Source organism: Limulus polyphemus, unplaced genomic scaffold, assembly GCF_000517525.1.
Source record: "Limulus polyphemus unplaced genomic scaffold, Limulus_polyphemus-2.1.2 Scaffold1185, whole genome shotgun sequence".
Lineage (NCBI taxonomy): Eukaryota > Metazoa > Arthropoda > Merostomata > Xiphosura > Limulidae > Limulus > Limulus polyphemus.
In genome coordinates this window covers 25,252-42,398 of record NW_013666795.1, presented here as the reverse complement: position 1 = coordinate 42,398, position 17,147 = coordinate 25,252, and the positions used below count along the sequence as shown (strand labels likewise).

Sequence of the window (17,147 nt, the reverse complement as noted above, 5' to 3'; positions counted from 1 at the left end):
CAATAACAATTATTACAAACAATGATTCATAAACAAAAGTTTCACAAATTTACAAGCAATATAAAGTCTTCTTTCTAGACTGGAACTTCTTTGATATCTTATCGAGGGTTCACAATGAGTGAGTTGATTAGAAGTTGATGTAGGTATAATTCACTTAACAGTAAGCTAGCTAGCTTTGTCCTTCATTATTTACCAGCCACACACGCCGAGTTTTCCATGATGAAGCTATATAATGTATTCGTGAAAATACTAATGTCCGATGAGAATTCACTGAAGTTAAATGATTTGTAATGTTTGAACTTTGTAACTGCTCCTGGTCAAATATCTGAAGTTTTCCGATTGATAAGCATTATAACAATCGCAGTTATAGCTTCCAAAATTTATAGCACACTGACTATAGCAAACTAATAATAGATACTCTTTTTTTGGTACAGCGCATTGGTTATATTTATAGGCATGTGGAGGCTTTCTAGAAAATTCAGTTTTACATAACAATACTAATGCTACATTTACATACATACATATATTGTTGATTCTTACTCTCAAGAATCTTCTAAAACTTTGGAGAATAGACTGGAGTTTACCAATACATATTTAACACTATAAGCTATGCATGTTTGTAAATATAAATAATGTTGATATTAAAATAAATAAATAATAACAAATTCGTTACAAAGATATTTTTCATTGCACTAGTTTTTTAAAAAGTAGAAAAAATATACTTAAAAAACTGTTAGACCTTAGAAACACTTTTGTTGTGGAACTTGAAATATTTTTGTGTATGAAATTTTGAATTTTTGTACAATGTTTTAGTTGTTTTTACTGAGGTTTGTACAATCTTTAGTATGAAAACAGTTAATCCTTAGAAATTTAGCAACACATAATAACAATCTTAGATAACAGTTTCATTCTGATATTTAGACCTTTGTAAAATAGCTACTTTTTAAGCATATTTCAGTTGCTTCATCATAACTTTTAATATAGTAAATTTGTAGTAATCTGGTCATTAAACTGGAACTTTTAGCAAGCTGCTATCATCATCGTAATTTGATCCTGTTTGTAGGTGGGTTTACCAGCAAAGTCAGGTGTATCTGGGTGTACCATGATTGTTGTACCTAATGTAATGGGAATCTGTCTTTGGTCACCACCACTAGATGTTTATGGTAACTCAGTACGAGGAGTACAGTTCTGCGAGGTGAGGAACTATGCAGTAGATAAATGTTACAAGAATAGAATAACTAATGGTATTATATTTTAGATAGATTTTAAATGTTAGAAATTAACCAGTAGAAAAGTAAATATCTAATGAGTTTCTCATTATCTTGAAAGTGTCTCATTGATATCTAGTTTCATGTCAGTTCAACTCCATTTTGCAGGTAAGTGTGGTTTTCTTGAAAATGAGCTATTAGAATAATTATTTTCTTCTATGTTATAAATTTATTTACATTGAAACCCAAATAAATATTTAAAGTTTCAAGCACTCACATTATCAGTGTAACATATCAATCAACCATGCTGTTACTAGAATGCAATAAATTATGAACTTATTAACACAATACATGTTTTACAAAATATCAACAAGAAGTTAAGTAGTGCCTGACCAGGATTTTGTAACTAAATATCTCAATTTTTAAATACAATCTGAAAAATAAAAGCAACATTGTTAATAGCAAAGCACACAAAATAATAATAGCAACAATAACAAAAAATAACCATAAAAACCTAATTCACAAGATTATTTGAAATACAAATATTGATCAAGTGAGTATTTACAATAATTTCTTTTAACAATCAAAATCGTACATATCACATTTTGGCAGCTCTGACAATAACTTTTTATTTCTTTCCCAGACCATGAGATAACTTATCACATGACAAACAGCTTAGCATTTGTGTTAAAAAACCATACATGAATTTAGTATCCACACATCACTACCAGGGGAACTTCATGGTGGTCTAAATATAAAATTACTTGTTTAATATCTAATATACACTAGGAGGCAAGTAAGGTAGCATTTAAGGAAAATGAATATAACTGAATCAAATGATAGAAGGAAAAGTACATAAATGTTAAACAAAATCAAATCATTACTAAAAATAAAAAAAACATTATCTCACAAATGTATAGGAAGGAAACTAAAGAATTTTTTTTTTTGTATTAGATTTGGGAATAAGCAAAACATCTGTCTAGTTGTATAACTGTTTATATCCTCTTCCAGCATTTTATACAATTACAAAATTTTCTGACATTTATATGTGCATTTTTTTTGTCTTTAATACATGTAATTTGCTACATGTGAAGGTGTATTTAGTTGTTGTTTTTTATCTATAGGTTTTAGTCATGTTGAAGTCTTGATAGATTTTTGTAAATAAGAGTTTGATAAAGGAAACAATGCTGGTTCAATTCAAACTGTGCTATTGTACTTACTTCAAGGTGTAAAATGATTATTTTTATTCTTTCAGGAATTTATTCGCCTCTTCAATTTCCATCATTATGATAATCTTCGACACACAACTCAAAAAAGAGATCCTCGAAGACAGAAGTATGAAACAAAAGGGCTTAAAATTGTTAGTTTGTTGTTTAGTGCTGCAAGTGGAGATGTGACAGCAATGAGGAGGTTAGTTTCATTGATTCAGCTTCACTCGTTACATTTTTCTCTTAATGTACTGGACAGAATGTGATCCTTAGAGAATACAACTAAATGCAAAAAAATCACCTGTTTAGAGTATTACAGAAGTAGCCATACTAAGGTTCACTTGGTACTTTGAATTTAATATCCTGACTAGCATTGGTTCTTGTAAGAATCTGAAGATATTGTTTTGTGTTTCTCACTTGTCTGTACTTTGAGGATTTTTTTCATAATTGAACTCTCAAATAAACTCAAACAATATGCTCACAAGTCGAAATTTAACATTTCGTCTTAAACATGAAATAATTTTAGCAGTTTATGTTGAAGTTAATCTCAGGGTTAAAAAAATCATTCGCTTAGAAATCCTTTGTTAAATTCAGCTACAGCTTTTGTAGTGAAATTCAGATATCTTGATTCAATGCTTATTCATCATTGAGGCACCATCTCCCATGCATATATGAAAATCATTTAATAAGTTGAACTTCCATAATTAGTGTGAAAAATACCATTATTTGATTAAACTTATATTGCTTTTTTTTAATGCTTAGTGTTGAGTCTCCTTACTGATTAAAAACATAATTCTTTAGTGATCTGTTATGTGTTAAATACTTTGAGGTATAGTGTTAAGTAGAACCAGCACTGGCACTACACCAGAATGGGGGGGTGGGGGGGGGGTGCAGAGAATAGATCATCCATTTAAATATTTTTCAGAGATCAGAATAATCAGGTAGAATTTTTTGAAAAGTTTCTCACAAAGTAATTTCATCCTTCAGTTTTGCTTCTTAGGTAGATTTGTTCATGATGACCATTTGGTTTGGTTTGTCAGATTTAGTTACTACGCTATCATTATCCTTTTTTAACTTATAACTTCCGTTATAAAATAAATTGTTTGTGTTTCTCTCATAAGCAAAATCTGGACTAAAAGGACATGTGAAAGTGTCAAAATTTGTTGCCATATAAACTTGTTCCATAAATTGGATCTAAACTTTATTTTAGATTACATGGTATTGTGTATTTACCTGCTATTAGCATATGTGTATACGTACTTACAACAAAGATTACATATGTGTCTACTTAATAGAAAGATCACATGGGTATGTCCGCTTACTACAAAGATCACATATGTATATGTCTACCTACTAAAAGAAATTAAAAGTAAAGCATGCTTCTCTTGATTTGATGTTATTCACCTTCCAGGCATTACCTTTCTGGTATGGACATGGAACAGTGTGATTATGATGGAAGAACAGCTCTACACTTAGCAGCAGCTGAGGGGTACTCTGAATGTGTCAATTTTCTCCTTAAAGTGTGTGGAGTTGAACACAAGCCAAAAGATCGGTAAGTAACTAGGTTAATATTTTTGTTGTTGTTTCAGTGAAATTCCATTATGTTGTTATTAATGTAATTTGCTAGTTATGTAAGAAAGGAAATATTAGTGTGACTGAATTTTTGTGTGTGATTGGAATTTATTATATTGTTTAAAGAAAATGTTGTGATTTTTTTCACAAGCATTGTAGATCAAACAATTCCTATTTCTTTATGTTTAATTTTTTTTAGCGTATACCTGCTAAGGTAGCATGCATACGTAGGAAATACTCTTTTGTAAATGTCATATAAAAATGATTGTGAAATTGCATCTCAAAAACAAAATTTTTTTTGCCTTTTTTTTGTTCTGATAAATCACTTGAAACAACTGTTAGGAGATACCTGTAAATAAGTTATCAAAAAGTAATGGTTTTTTTGCTATTACGTTACAACACACTTCATGTTGTAAACTAATTTTTCTCTTTTAAGCATAAAAATATAGAAATTTCCTTTCTCTAGATGGGGTCATACACCTTATGATGAAGCCATGTTATTTGGTCATCCAGAAGTTGCTGAGATTTTAGAGAAGTGGGAGTCATTGCGAGAAGAAGAAAGAAAGAGTCCTTGTGAATTAAAGGTATCTACTCGAAATGTTAATCGGACACCTTCTCCGATTCCATACATGCCTAAGTAGGCAGAATGTAACTGTTTTATGTTGTATTTGCTACATACACTGTTGAGTTGATAAGAGGTTGACAAGCAGGACTATTAGATCAGTATATAATTTCCTTTATGTGGTGCTTTCATTTGAAATTCCATCAGCTTAAACTTGTATTCAGGGTCAAGCTTTCTGTGTAACTTATACACTGGAATATATAATCTGTCATCTGTTATGATTGTTTCAAAAATAAATTCATCTGAAATACTTTACCTTTGATTACAAAGTTAAAAAAATAAAGAAAAAATCAATTATGTTAACTAACTCCAAACCAAAAATATCATATTATTGATATAGATTTTTTTTAGTAATCGTGGGCAAAAATATACATTTTAAATAAGATAATCCATATTTTATGTTTTGTGATTACAGATTCAAAAACAAGTATCTAAGTCAGTATCTCAAGTACTTAATTTTGAGACTCAAACATTTTTTGTATAATATACAGCATTGAATGACATAACATTCAAGGTCACTTTTGTGAAGAAACAGTCTTGGTACATGTGTTGTTTTGTACATGTACCTTTATTATTTTATACTTTTAGAATATAGTGCTAACATTTTGGCCTTAGTTATTTCTGGACTACTTCTTTTTAAAATTTGTATTCAAATGCTTAGTTTTTTTTAGCTTGTATTTGAATTCAGATGTAAGTGTTGGGTTAGTGTTGCCAACCACAGAAACTCTGTTTCATTTTATCTGAGGAATTTGTCTATTGGGTAAGTTTAAAAATACAAAATCTGTCTGATTAAACATGATTAAAACTTTGAACTATATTTACTTAAGAAATACTAGTCACAAAATCAAAAATCATTGTTATGAAAATTGCTTCCAAAAGATTTTATATGTTGAATATCTCATTCAATAATTTATTTAAACAGTCGATTGGAAAATCAAGGTTTCTAATGTCATCAAAAAACAAGAATGTTGGTTACTTAAAGTCAGAAAGAGTTTATTTTATTGTTATTGTTGAATAAAATAGTTTGGTATAATAATTCGTTTTTTATTTATAATTTTTGTTCTTGTTGTGTTTAATATTGCTTGTTATACATACTATTTTGTAGGAAAAAAATGTAGATTTAGTTGAAGAATGAAACATTGTTTGATCTACACTTTTATTTTAGGAGCTTATCTCAATAAAGGTGTAATTCAGATTTCTGTGTTGCTATGTAATAGCCATATTTTTTATTTTAGTTACACTCAGCACATTATTTGATTGAGTGCAATAGAAATGTTATGTTCCTCTCCCATTAAATATACCCCTTCATTGTGACGTTTAGATTTTACAGTTCTTGTTTAAATGCATTTAATGATTATTATTTATCAATTGAGTTTTTATTTAAAATATAAATAAAGTTTAGAAATGGCCGAGATTGGTGCCACTATTTATAATCAATTTTTATGAAAAGTTGAATTAGTTTTATAGCTGTTAGATATATTTTCATTACATTGGTACTCAGTAAATTTAATTGTATATACTAGGAAGAAATATTTTCTTTACATTTCTGTTATTTGTATTAATTTATTTATGCATTGCCAGTGGATCTTATTCCTTCATTACCGTACTTCTGTTTAATACAAGTTACTTGATGTTAGTTAAGGAATATATTTATTATATATAAACATTCATATAGTCATTTGAAAGTGTTTTTTTTCTCAGCATGCCTGCAATGCTGTTCCATACAAAACTGCTGCACAAAATATTTGTGTTAAAATTAGGTGGCAAATTTCAGTAGTAGATAACATTAATTTTCTTTCTTTGTGTATGTATACCAAAGTGGTTTTAATGCTTTATCTTATGAATGACACATTACATATTTCACCACTTTTAAAATTTTTGTGTTAAAATTAGGTGGCAAATTTCAGTAGATAACATTAATTTTCTTTCTTTGTGTATGTATACCAAAGTGGTTTTAATGCTTTATCTTATGAATGACACATTACATATTTCACCACTTTTAAAATTTTTGTGTTAAAATTAGGTGGCAAATTTCAGTAGATAACATTAATTTTCTTTCTTTGTGTATGTATACCAAAGTGGTTTTAATGCTTTATCATATGAATGACACATTACATATTTCACCAATTTTAAAATTTTTGTGCCATATTTTAGTTACTTGTACCCTGTCTTATTTCTGGATAATTTATTTATATTTTTAGTGTTTCCATGCCTTTTAACTTTTTTTTTTTCATATATATTACTTTTTTTCACAGTTATCTTTAATTTGCAGTTTTGTTTTTATTAGTCTGAAGTAGCAAAAGCAAACACTGTATATTATGATAAATTTAGTTTTAGTTTTTTGCATTTTTTAGGAGGTAGTATAGGTTATACTGAGGAACAGTGAATGTGAGTGGACTTATTACAATAAGAGCTGTCAAGTCGTTGTTCTGTTTTATTTTCTTCGGTATTAAAACAACTTTTTTGGATGTTTATTAAACTGTGTAGTTGTATGTTAGCCATTTTTAAATTCTTGGGCTTCAATGAATAAAAAATAAACCATTTCATAAAACTGCAAAAGTATGCAGAACTTGTGTGAGTTGCTGAAAATGCTTTAACAGCTGATATTTTCTGTTTGCTGTATGTTTTGTCCCAAATTGTAGCAGTTTGCACTCTGATATTATACTGTAATTGGTAGAATTGAGTTGTGAGGTAGTGTATGTTATGATGTTATGTAGTTTCATTTAGTGTTGTACGAGTTTTCAAAATGTAACTAGTCAACCAATATTACGTGATTTAGGTGTGATGTTTTGTTGCTAGGGCAACAGCGTATCAAGTGTATTTTTCCAAATACACATTCTGTCATAGTAATAAAGTTATTACATAATGTTGCCAATATGTTTACTGCTTTTAATAACTAAGTGAAAACTAATAATATGGTATAAATGTTTAATTGATGTGGGCTTAATGAGTTACAGATAAAACAGTAGCATTTCCTGTTCAAGGATAAAAGACAGAGTAATATCATGTAAAGTTAATTGGTTGATTCTCAAGCTTGGGTTTGGAATAACTACAGATAGTTATATTTCATTCACCCACATTGAATATTCCAAGAATGAACATTACTTTCCCCAGTGACTTTGGTAAAAGTTGCCAAGTAATTTGACAAATAATAGAAAACTAGTCCTAACGTATTAACTGTTTTTGACCTGAAACGATGTGGAGTTCAATTCACTTTTAAATATATATCTAACTTTCTCATTTCATAGCAATGAAAATAAAAATTATAATGTTAATAATGTAATATGCAATTAACTACAATATTTGTATGAGATGCATTTTTATAATAGCTGATCTTTTAAATTGTAGAACACACTTATATTGAATTATGGAATAATATAAGTATTAAAATCAATAATTAAAAAGGAAAATCTTTATAAATTAGTCATGTATTTGTAATATAATTTTTTATTATCTTTTGTTAAATTTACTGAAGAGAATGTGTTCACAGTAAGAACATAATGTGTAGAAAATAGATGTTTATTGGAGTTTCATATCAGATTAATCATCCTATTAAACACACAAACAGAACAACAAACCCTTGCTAACTTTGTTGAGTGGGATTAATTTAAAAACAAACAAACAGAATTTAAATAGTACTATGTAGGAATACAAGAATATTTTTTCTAAGAAGAATATTTTCTGTGTATATGGCCATCTAACACTTGTGAAGATTGAAAACAAATCTAAAACATTTTATATTTGAATAAAAGTAACAAAAAAGTTGTGTTTAACAAACCAGTGTGAGTAGGAACTAGAAAAAGTTGATTTTGAATAATCGTGTCTTTTAGATGACATAAAGAATGATGAATGCATCATGTATGAATGACTTGTATGGGTAGTATAGTAATAAAGTGTTCAATAATTGTGTTGTTCAGTAATTCTCGTCTGTGTTATAATTACTTATATAAATTGAAAAAAAAAGATAAAATGAACAAATTAAATTCCTTTCTCTCAGCAAACATCTTTTGAAATTATAATGGGCTTAGCCAAATATTTCTACTTACTCATTATAATAAAAAGTAGTCACATATGGAGGTTCCGTTATTGGTAGGCAATATGTTAGCATCTGTTTAAGGTAACTTAGAAAGTTTGATAATACTGATACTTTAACAAATATGGTTGGCCAGAATTCTAATAATTTTTTTTGTTTTTCAGATTTTTCACTATGATATTTTTTTTTTCTTACACTGTTCAAAAGCTGGCTTATTGGCAACAAAAGTACAGATGTAAAATTAAGATTTGTGTGCAAGAAATAACCATAGAAAAGTTATTGTATAACTACAAAATGGACAACGTTAAAAGGTTAAATACTTTTGCCAGAATAATTTGTGAAAAATTTATAAAACAAGAAGGCAAAATGTTCAGTAAATAACAAGAGTATATTTGATAAAATAATACCAAATACTAATCCTGTTTGGCTCCTCATAGATACATGGCAACTAACAAGTCAAAATTTTTTATAGTTTTTCCATCACTTATGGATCGAAGAGAATGTTTGCTACCATTCAAGTGTACACTTACCACAAATAACATTTTCAACACTTGATAAGTGCCAGAGCAATCAGTTGCCCCACATCAATGCCCAGATTACACAGTCCATTCCAGTTTACTGTGGAGTCATTGAAGGCATGTAAAAGTTTGGATACATATAAATATTTTATTGGTAGCTGGGTGTGTTAAATGGAAAATCACAGGAAAGGACATATTCCTCATTCTTATCCAAGGTGAGTAACGTCTGTCACTCTATATCACACTAGCACTATGTATAAGCTTACCATAAGTGCAATATAACTTAGCTAATTTCATATAATACATATATATTTTACTTATTTCTGAAGGTCTTCCATTAAGTGCAGCCATTACAGGACTGGTAGCATTCTAACAATCAATAGCAAGGAGCAATGATTATTTGCCCTAAACATCCACATCAATCTGAAATGAACTCATAGGTAGAAATTTAAACCTTTTTCAGGTGTACTAGTACTAATAACAAAGTACTAACCATATAGTGCTTAATTTTTATATATGGAGGCAGTGCCATGGAAACATGAGAGAAGGTACCCCAAAATGTTAGTAACTGATATGGGATTTTCAGATAAGTATCAAATAGAATTATGCACAGTAACAGCAGAATCTGACCAGGAAGAATTATGAGACTTCATGTGATTAAAGATAATTGAACCAAGTGTTCATTTTGTGAGAAAGTGAACCATGCTGGACAAACAATTGGATAAATAAACAAAAATCTTTATTCACAAAAGAAACTCAAAACAGACCGTCCAAGTTATGCAATAGCTATTCTTGAATTCTTCCTTTTCACAAGATGTATTACCTAAACAATAAATGGTGAACCAACTCTTAAAGGTCTTGTCTCTCTAAAAAACTGGGAGCAAAACTGATACAAAGAAAGCACCTGGAATCCAAATATCAACTTGATTTCTCTGTCCAGTGGAAAGTACACCTCATGTTCTCTGTTTCCTGACAGCTATCAGACTCAGCTGCCTTCATACTTTAGCCAGCAAAGAATATTTCAGTTCAACTAGTCTTAACACAGGCTAAAAATATACTGAAATATCCCTGTAGGCAGAGGACATCATCTGACTAAAGAACAAAGGTCTGAAGTTACTAGAACAAGATAATATTAGACACCCTGGATCATGTATTGCCTCTATGATAGAATGGAAATTTAATAATCTATAATTTAGAAAAATAATTATATTATTATAGATGGCAGGAGAATATAGCATGCCTGTATGCCACTCAGATATTTAGGTTGATTCATTTTTATGCTAGCTTATGTATGTGCTCTTCCATTCTATAGGGATGAGTGTGTTGGGAATTTGAGCACGTGGAAATGGTTTTTTTCACAGGTAGAAGGACGTATGACCTAGATTAAGAGTTGGATGCTGAGGAAATGTGGCCCACAGGCCTGTGAGAAGTTTTCTCTTCAACATTGGACTTTTGCATATACTGCGAAGGTCCCTGACAGTCATCACTGCTGTGCAGACCCAAGAAGAACTGCCTTTGCTTGGTGTACATAGAACAGCTGACATAGTTTTTTCCCTGAGTTTGAGCCTCAATCCATAAGAAGCTCAGATTACTGGCGATTATCATGATGACTCAAAGATTGAGTGAGACAATCACTACTGGACCCCAATGTGATTGCCAGCCAGAGCAATTTAACACTGGCTTTGGTTGACAACTGAGTGAGAGACGTAAGGAGCCAGCAGACAGTTGTAGGCGAGGATGGTGATCTATGGGGCAGTAGAGAGCTTTTCCATGACAGGGGGAATACTGCTGAGGCAACCACAGATCATGGAGTGATCTGGAGTTATGTACGGCTGATGGACAAGCTACCCCTGTAATTCCAGGTGAGATAGAATGTGTTTAAGAATGTGGCCAAGAAAGATTGATGTCTAGAATAAATGGACTTACGGATGTGCAATGCTATGCCAGATGCTGAATCACCATAATCCAATGTTTGACTCAGTCAAGTGTTTGGGTAAGGAATGGGAGGATTCCAGCTCAAATTATTGACTGCAAAGCTAATAATGGCCTCCTGATTGCTGGGCTGAGTTAAAATCCAAGATAGGGTGGTAAGCTTGTTAGCAAATCAATGACTGAAAAGAAGTAGCATTCCTTGTTTTTTTTTTTAGATGTTCGATTGTATTGTTCAACAAAATGTATGAAATTTCTTTTGTAACTGCCATTTGATTACCATTTGTTTTCTGAGCAAAATGCTAGTCTATCGTTTTACAAGAATCCCTCTTTCTTTAATCAAGTAGTAGCAGTTTTCCAGAACAGACTGCAGGGTGCTCGAGAGACTCTCACCAGTACACTTAAATATATGTAACTTCTTCATCTGTGGTAAAAGACTAGTGTTCTTTTACCAGCACTGACAGTAGGTTGGATGTCTGTGTATCTTAATGAAATAGGTCTTAGTTCATTGGTCTTACCTATATTTTATCTGGTGCCAAATGAAGCAAATGGATCGACTTGTAAGGGAATACAATGTTATAATGGTCCGTAGTTGGTGGCCATCTCAGGCAGTAAAAGCACATTTACTGTATACAGTTGTACTTAGCCAAAGTTCATAAGCATGGGTATTGACATAGAAGGTGGTGACAGGATGAACATTAATTCTGGCATAGAGACTATTAACTGAAAAATCTCCAAGGTTGCCTAAGTTTTCTCAACAAATATTTATTTCATGATGCTTATAAAATACTGTTTAGTTTCACTACTCACAGATGGTCTCATGTTACGTCTTGTTGATGGATGTAGCCTGTCTGTTTACCTGGTAGTTGTGCTCAAGCCTGAGGCAGTCTGTCAACAACTACTAGTGCATGTGATGATGTTTTAAAGTTGGAGACATGTATATGGCAATATTTGTGTGTGTATGTGTAGATAGATATATATGAGATATTTCTCACTATATGAAGCTATACACAAAGTCAGTTATGAGTATTGTATAACACAAAGTAAATACTGAGAACACAACTTATAGGCAACATTTTAATGAGAGTGTAATGATTTGAACTGAATGTTAAGATCTAGAGTCATGAAGTTAGTTGTTATTACAGGCCTGTGAAGCATTATCTGAAGACACAGCGTGCCTGTTGGTTTCATTAATACCAGTGTGATTTCAGTTTTGACGTCGAAATATTGTGTAGGTAGTGAATTTTATGGAAAGAGGTGAGAGTAATGGCTCAACTCACACTACACTTGCAGGAAAACAATTTGATCTGTTATTTTGTAAGTGTAACGAACGCAAATTTCAGGTGAAATGTGATTGAGTATGTGAAGTTACCTGTATAAAATGAAATTAACAAACAGTAGTATGTAACATGACAAAATATGAACTTTGTCCGCCCAATGTCTTAATTTGTTGTGTCTGAATGTTTTCACTAATTCAGATTGAAATATTTCAAAAATTACATAATTTTCTAAATATCAACATTATTTAAATACAAGACACAGTCATAATGCATGGAAGTGCAGTCTGTGCATGTAAGGCTGAAGGCTTTGTAATTGCTCTACTTGTGTCTGGATGAAGTCAAGAAGGAAGCAAGATGTTGGTGTTAATGAAGTGTATGGTCTGAAGAACTTCGGTTAAGTATGACCTATTTTGGTTACTAGTGTGGATATCTAGCCCTACAATTTTACTCCCTTCCATTTATTTCAAACTACACCCGACATCTGTTTTGTATAATAACCAGATGGTATTCCAGGATGGTGTGTATCACATTCAGAGCTGTGACAACCTTGAAGAGTTCGGCTAGATTATAGGTCAGACCCGAGGATGCCTGAGTGGACCAAGCCGCCCGCAGGTAGTAGAGATTATATTCTATTAGACAGGGTACTTGTTAGTATACGTGAGCCTGTTGGCGCAGCACTGGGTAACCAATTTATTTGTCTTTGTATTTTCGCACTATGTTTCTAGGAGAAATCTTTGGGCGGAATACTTCTGTAACTGAGTCATTATAACTTTGACCTACAGTTATGACCAAGTTTTCTGACCAGTCGGAGTTCGTTTGAGCCTGCATTTTCAATCTTGACTTTTGCTACTTAAAATCGAATTCTTAGGCCTTCTGATTATGTTGTTGTCAACTAACCAGTTGTGAATCATTCCATTAAGAGTTGCAAGTCAAAACCTAGGAGCTGCAGTGAAGGTGAAGATGTTCAGAAAATGTAACTACAGTTTCGGCAACTCTACACTAGGTACTTGAAAGACAACAGGAAGTTTCTTACACAGATACCCAAGTTATCGGAAATGACCCGTTTAGTGTGACTTGCCAAGCTAAACTTGTAAGCACTGGGGAGTTTGTAACAGCCAAGAAAGTTTCACAATGCAAGAGATCCAAGAATAGAGAACCGTTGATCGTGAGATGATTGAATCGCCATGATTTAGTCAGTCTGAAGTACATCTACACAAGTGATGAAAAGAATGACAGAAAATGAAATTTATTCTGGAAATAGTGTACAGACTAGCAAGACATTATGATAAAACGTCAACAATTATACCTCTTTTATTAATTCCTACACTTTTTCTCGCGTGTTTCAAGACCATGAAAGAAGAACGTTATGAGCTAAACGTTTAATCATGCGCTCATATAGCAACGTAACAATCCTCCGGAGGGGAAGCAGTAAGTTTACGAATTTGGTAAAATATGGGGTTCGATTCGCCGAGGTGAACAAAGCACAGATAGCCCGTTATGTAGATTCGAGCTAAAAGAACAACAACGGCAGTGTCCCACCTAAAAGCTGCTTTGTGGTAGTTGTTATGGCCTAAAGTGACTTTAGATGAGCTTTTTATATGTCTATGCAGAAAACTTGCAAGTAGTGAAAGATGTTTAATAATATATTTATTGGTTTTGTAAAAATACGTTCAGAGCATCGAAAACTGCAAAGTATAGTACATTCCCTTCCAGTTGGAAAACCTACGTTCTATGTTAAACAACATCTTTTTCCACACTCAGATGATCGTCCTCTAATCTAAACAATTAACAACACAATAGTGAACTGGGGAAATTCACCAGTTTAATCTGTGGGTAGAAGTGTAATTATACGGGTCAATAAATGAACACACCCATTGTTACCTGCTACATACTTTATTAAAATCAATAAGTGAGACATTCTTAAAGTAATCAATATATTTATATTTTGAAACTATTACAGTTTTCAACGTAGGTTTCACGTTCCCCTTGGAAATATTGATTATAGGTATGTATTGATAAAAAAAAATATTGAATGGAAAGCAGCAACTTTATATATATATATTTTTTTACAAACCAGACACAACAAATATACCGATTATTAAGCTATTTTAGAATTGATAAAATATAAAAATTATAAATTAGAGCGTTTAATTGTTAAGATAGTAAAATTAGTCGAGTAAGGCTGAATGACCCGTTATTAGTGAAAAAGTCTTAATCATAGTCTTTTTTTGGAGGGGGGTAAGGAGGTATTTTACTATTATGTATTACATTAAATGATAATTTTTTAGATGGGAATATTTATTAGTCACGTCTGTAACCATGAATGTCCAAATATTTGGTCAAGCGGAATTCGCTTCATGACATCTGGTTCTAATAACTTTCGTAACAATTGTTTCACGTCATTGCTTAATGTGGGTTCAATATTCGATCGCAGTCTCCAATTTCGCTTTTCCTGGTCCCTGAGCATTTTATTTAGATTAAAGTCGTCAAAAGGCATAGAGTTGTTGAGAATTACAAAGAGGCAAATTCCCAGACTCCAAAGATCAGATAACATAGGATTATATGGTACTGCTCGAACAACTTCTGGGGCCACATAGGCTGCACTCCCACAGTACGTCTCGCTTAGAATCCGCCGGTTTGTTGTTGGGTCGAAGCATGTTCTGGAAAACCCGAAATCTGTAAGCTTAGCATTTAATGAATCATCCAGCAATATGTTCTCACACTTTAAGTCTCTGTGAGCAATTTCTAGACGGTGACAATACCGCAAAGCTCGAATAATTTGATGGAACCACCTTTTCGCTAATTGTTCTGAAGAAGGTCCATTAACCTGAATGTATTCAATGACATCACCTTTTCGGGCTAACTCCATGAAAATATAAGTCTTTTCCGGCAAGTGATATATCGCATGAAGTTTGATGATATTGCTGTGGTCTAATTTTTTTAATATTTCTAACTCACGAGGAAAAAATTTATTCGTGAATTCTTTTGGTGCTCTGTCTCGTGCCACAATTTTTACAGCAAGTTCTTCTAGCTGGTCTTCTGCTGTACAATAAGCTAACTTGACTGAAGCAAACGTACCACAGCCAATCTGCGTTCCAACTGTATATCCTTTAATGTTAAGAAGCCTTTCATTCGAAGACCTTCCACGCAGAAGAGTTTTTACGATGTTTTTTGGTGATTGTAATTCTTTGTAAGCTGAATTAAAGTTACCAACGTAAAAAACTGTATCGGCATTGGAACTCGACACACATCCGACTTGTTTCGGAGTTTTTGCCATGGTTAACTCGGTTATCTGACAAGTATCTTTGACAAATTTGGTATAAAAAAACAATGAGATGAACCACTTTCATAAAATATACGAGTAATGCATTTAAAATAAAACCCAATAAAATTTACAAAACTTGGGTGAAATACTCTGTCATTACCGAGTCAACATGTAGTTTCTAGTAATTCGTTACCTAACAACGGCGTGATTTTTGTTAACAATACTAAGCTAACGTAATGTTGTTACAATATAATCAAAGTTCCATTTTTAGGGCAGTGCAACTTCCTGAATAGGCAAACTGTCCGAAACATGGTTCTAAACTTTACAAATCTACGTTTAAACACACACGTTTTCAACAACTAACATATGAAGTGTGTATAACATGCTTTTATATTTCTTTCATTGATTGATACCCAAGTATTAACATTTATACATTGTTGAGAAGAGTATGATCATGAAAAATACAAAGTAAACAACATGGCTGTCAATAATGTTAAAACTATCACAACTTTCACTGGATATGTATATTATATATAAATAAAACTTTTAGTTATGGCTACAATTCGCTCGGTAGTGAAACTTAACTATAGTTAAGTACTTTTTATTATTTCTTTGATTTTTTTTTAATTTCTGAAGCCATATTTAAGATCGTGCCTTGTCGAAATGTTTTACTAATATTCATTAAATTTGTAAAAATGGTTTTTGGCGACAGAACGATAACATAAGCATAAAAATAAATTGCTGCCATATAAAAATAAACTGGATAAGTGCTGCAGACAAAAATGTATTTATCAGTATAGTTATCGTTTTCGGGATATAACAGTCGGCTATAGGAAATTTGAATTTTAACATATTTGCTTTAGCAAACGTGTGTGTAACAATATATGTACAGTGTAACAATATTGCATTACTTATAAGTTTTTGTGATTTAATGAATGAAAAAAATATTTTTGAAGTGGCATCTTATTTAACATGGGTGTTAAAAACTGATAGAAAACGTGTTGGAATGTTAATGATTTCAAATAGGTCATATTAAACTTATTTTTCTCAGTATCATGTACTAAAAAAGGTACCACCTTGGAATAAAAGTATTTGCTAAATTATGATAAAATAAATTCAAATAAACGGTAATAATGATCGGTATAGCAAATATATAATTTTATTTACTAGCCCTGAATAAATGAAAAAGGCGAAACGTCGATTGAAATACGTGTTCTCTTACAATTAATTATTTGGGGTGTAAAGGTAGTTTTTTCTAAGTTTATTATTGAAACTTGTAAATCCCTCCAGTATCCACTACAAATTCTGAAAGACAATAAAAAATAAGTGTGTGCGTTCAATTTATGAATTATTCGGTTTTATACTTAATTTATGAAGAATACTTGATTTATTCTGTTTTATAGGTGTTCTCTTTTTAATGATATTCGAAGGAGCATACTTGGGTACCATGTAGTATTGTCTTCCTCGCGGATTTTCCTTTCAATAGTCAGTTAGGGCCCGCTAACTGGAGGT

General features: G+C 31.7%; 2 protein-coding genes across 4 annotated transcripts in view; one reads left to right on the top strand and one right to left on the bottom strand.

The window, feature by feature from the left end:
• LOC106462504 (glutaminase kidney isoform, mitochondrial-like) overlaps positions 1-9,349 on the top strand; it is a 47,478-nt gene extending 38,129 nt beyond the window's left edge. For 2 of the 3 annotated variants that reach the window (XM_022389788.1, XM_022389790.1), the window contains exons 12-16: positions 1,064-1,195; positions 2,464-2,618; positions 3,828-3,968; positions 4,455-4,572; positions 9,116-9,349. In XM_022389788.1, coding sequence (XP_022245496.1) covers positions 1,064-1,195; positions 2,464-2,618; positions 3,828-3,968; positions 4,455-4,572; positions 9,116-9,286 — 717 coding nt within the window. In that variant the 3' untranslated portion in view covers positions 9,287-9,349. Of the gene's footprint in view, positions 1-1,063; positions 1,196-2,463; positions 2,619-3,827; positions 3,969-4,454; positions 6,644-9,115 lie in introns of those variants that run through there. The other variant, XM_022389789.1, reaches the window with a different exon arrangement.
• Positions 9,350-14,675: 5,326 nt separating this feature from the next.
• LOC106462503 (testis-specific serine/threonine-protein kinase 1-like) lies at positions 14,676-15,647 on the bottom strand. The gene has a single exon (XM_013922436.1). It carries the CDS (start codon positions 15,645-15,647, stop codon positions 14,676-14,678), a length of 972 nt encoding a protein of 323 aa, XP_013777890.1.
• Positions 15,648-17,147: the final 1,500 nt, after the last annotated feature.

Bases quoted from the DNA above. Each gene is read 5' to 3' on its own strand.
- LOC106462503 (XM_013922436.1), bottom strand. From the start codon at position 15,647: ATGGCAAAAACTCCGAAACAAGTCGGATGTGTGTCGAGTTCCAATGCC.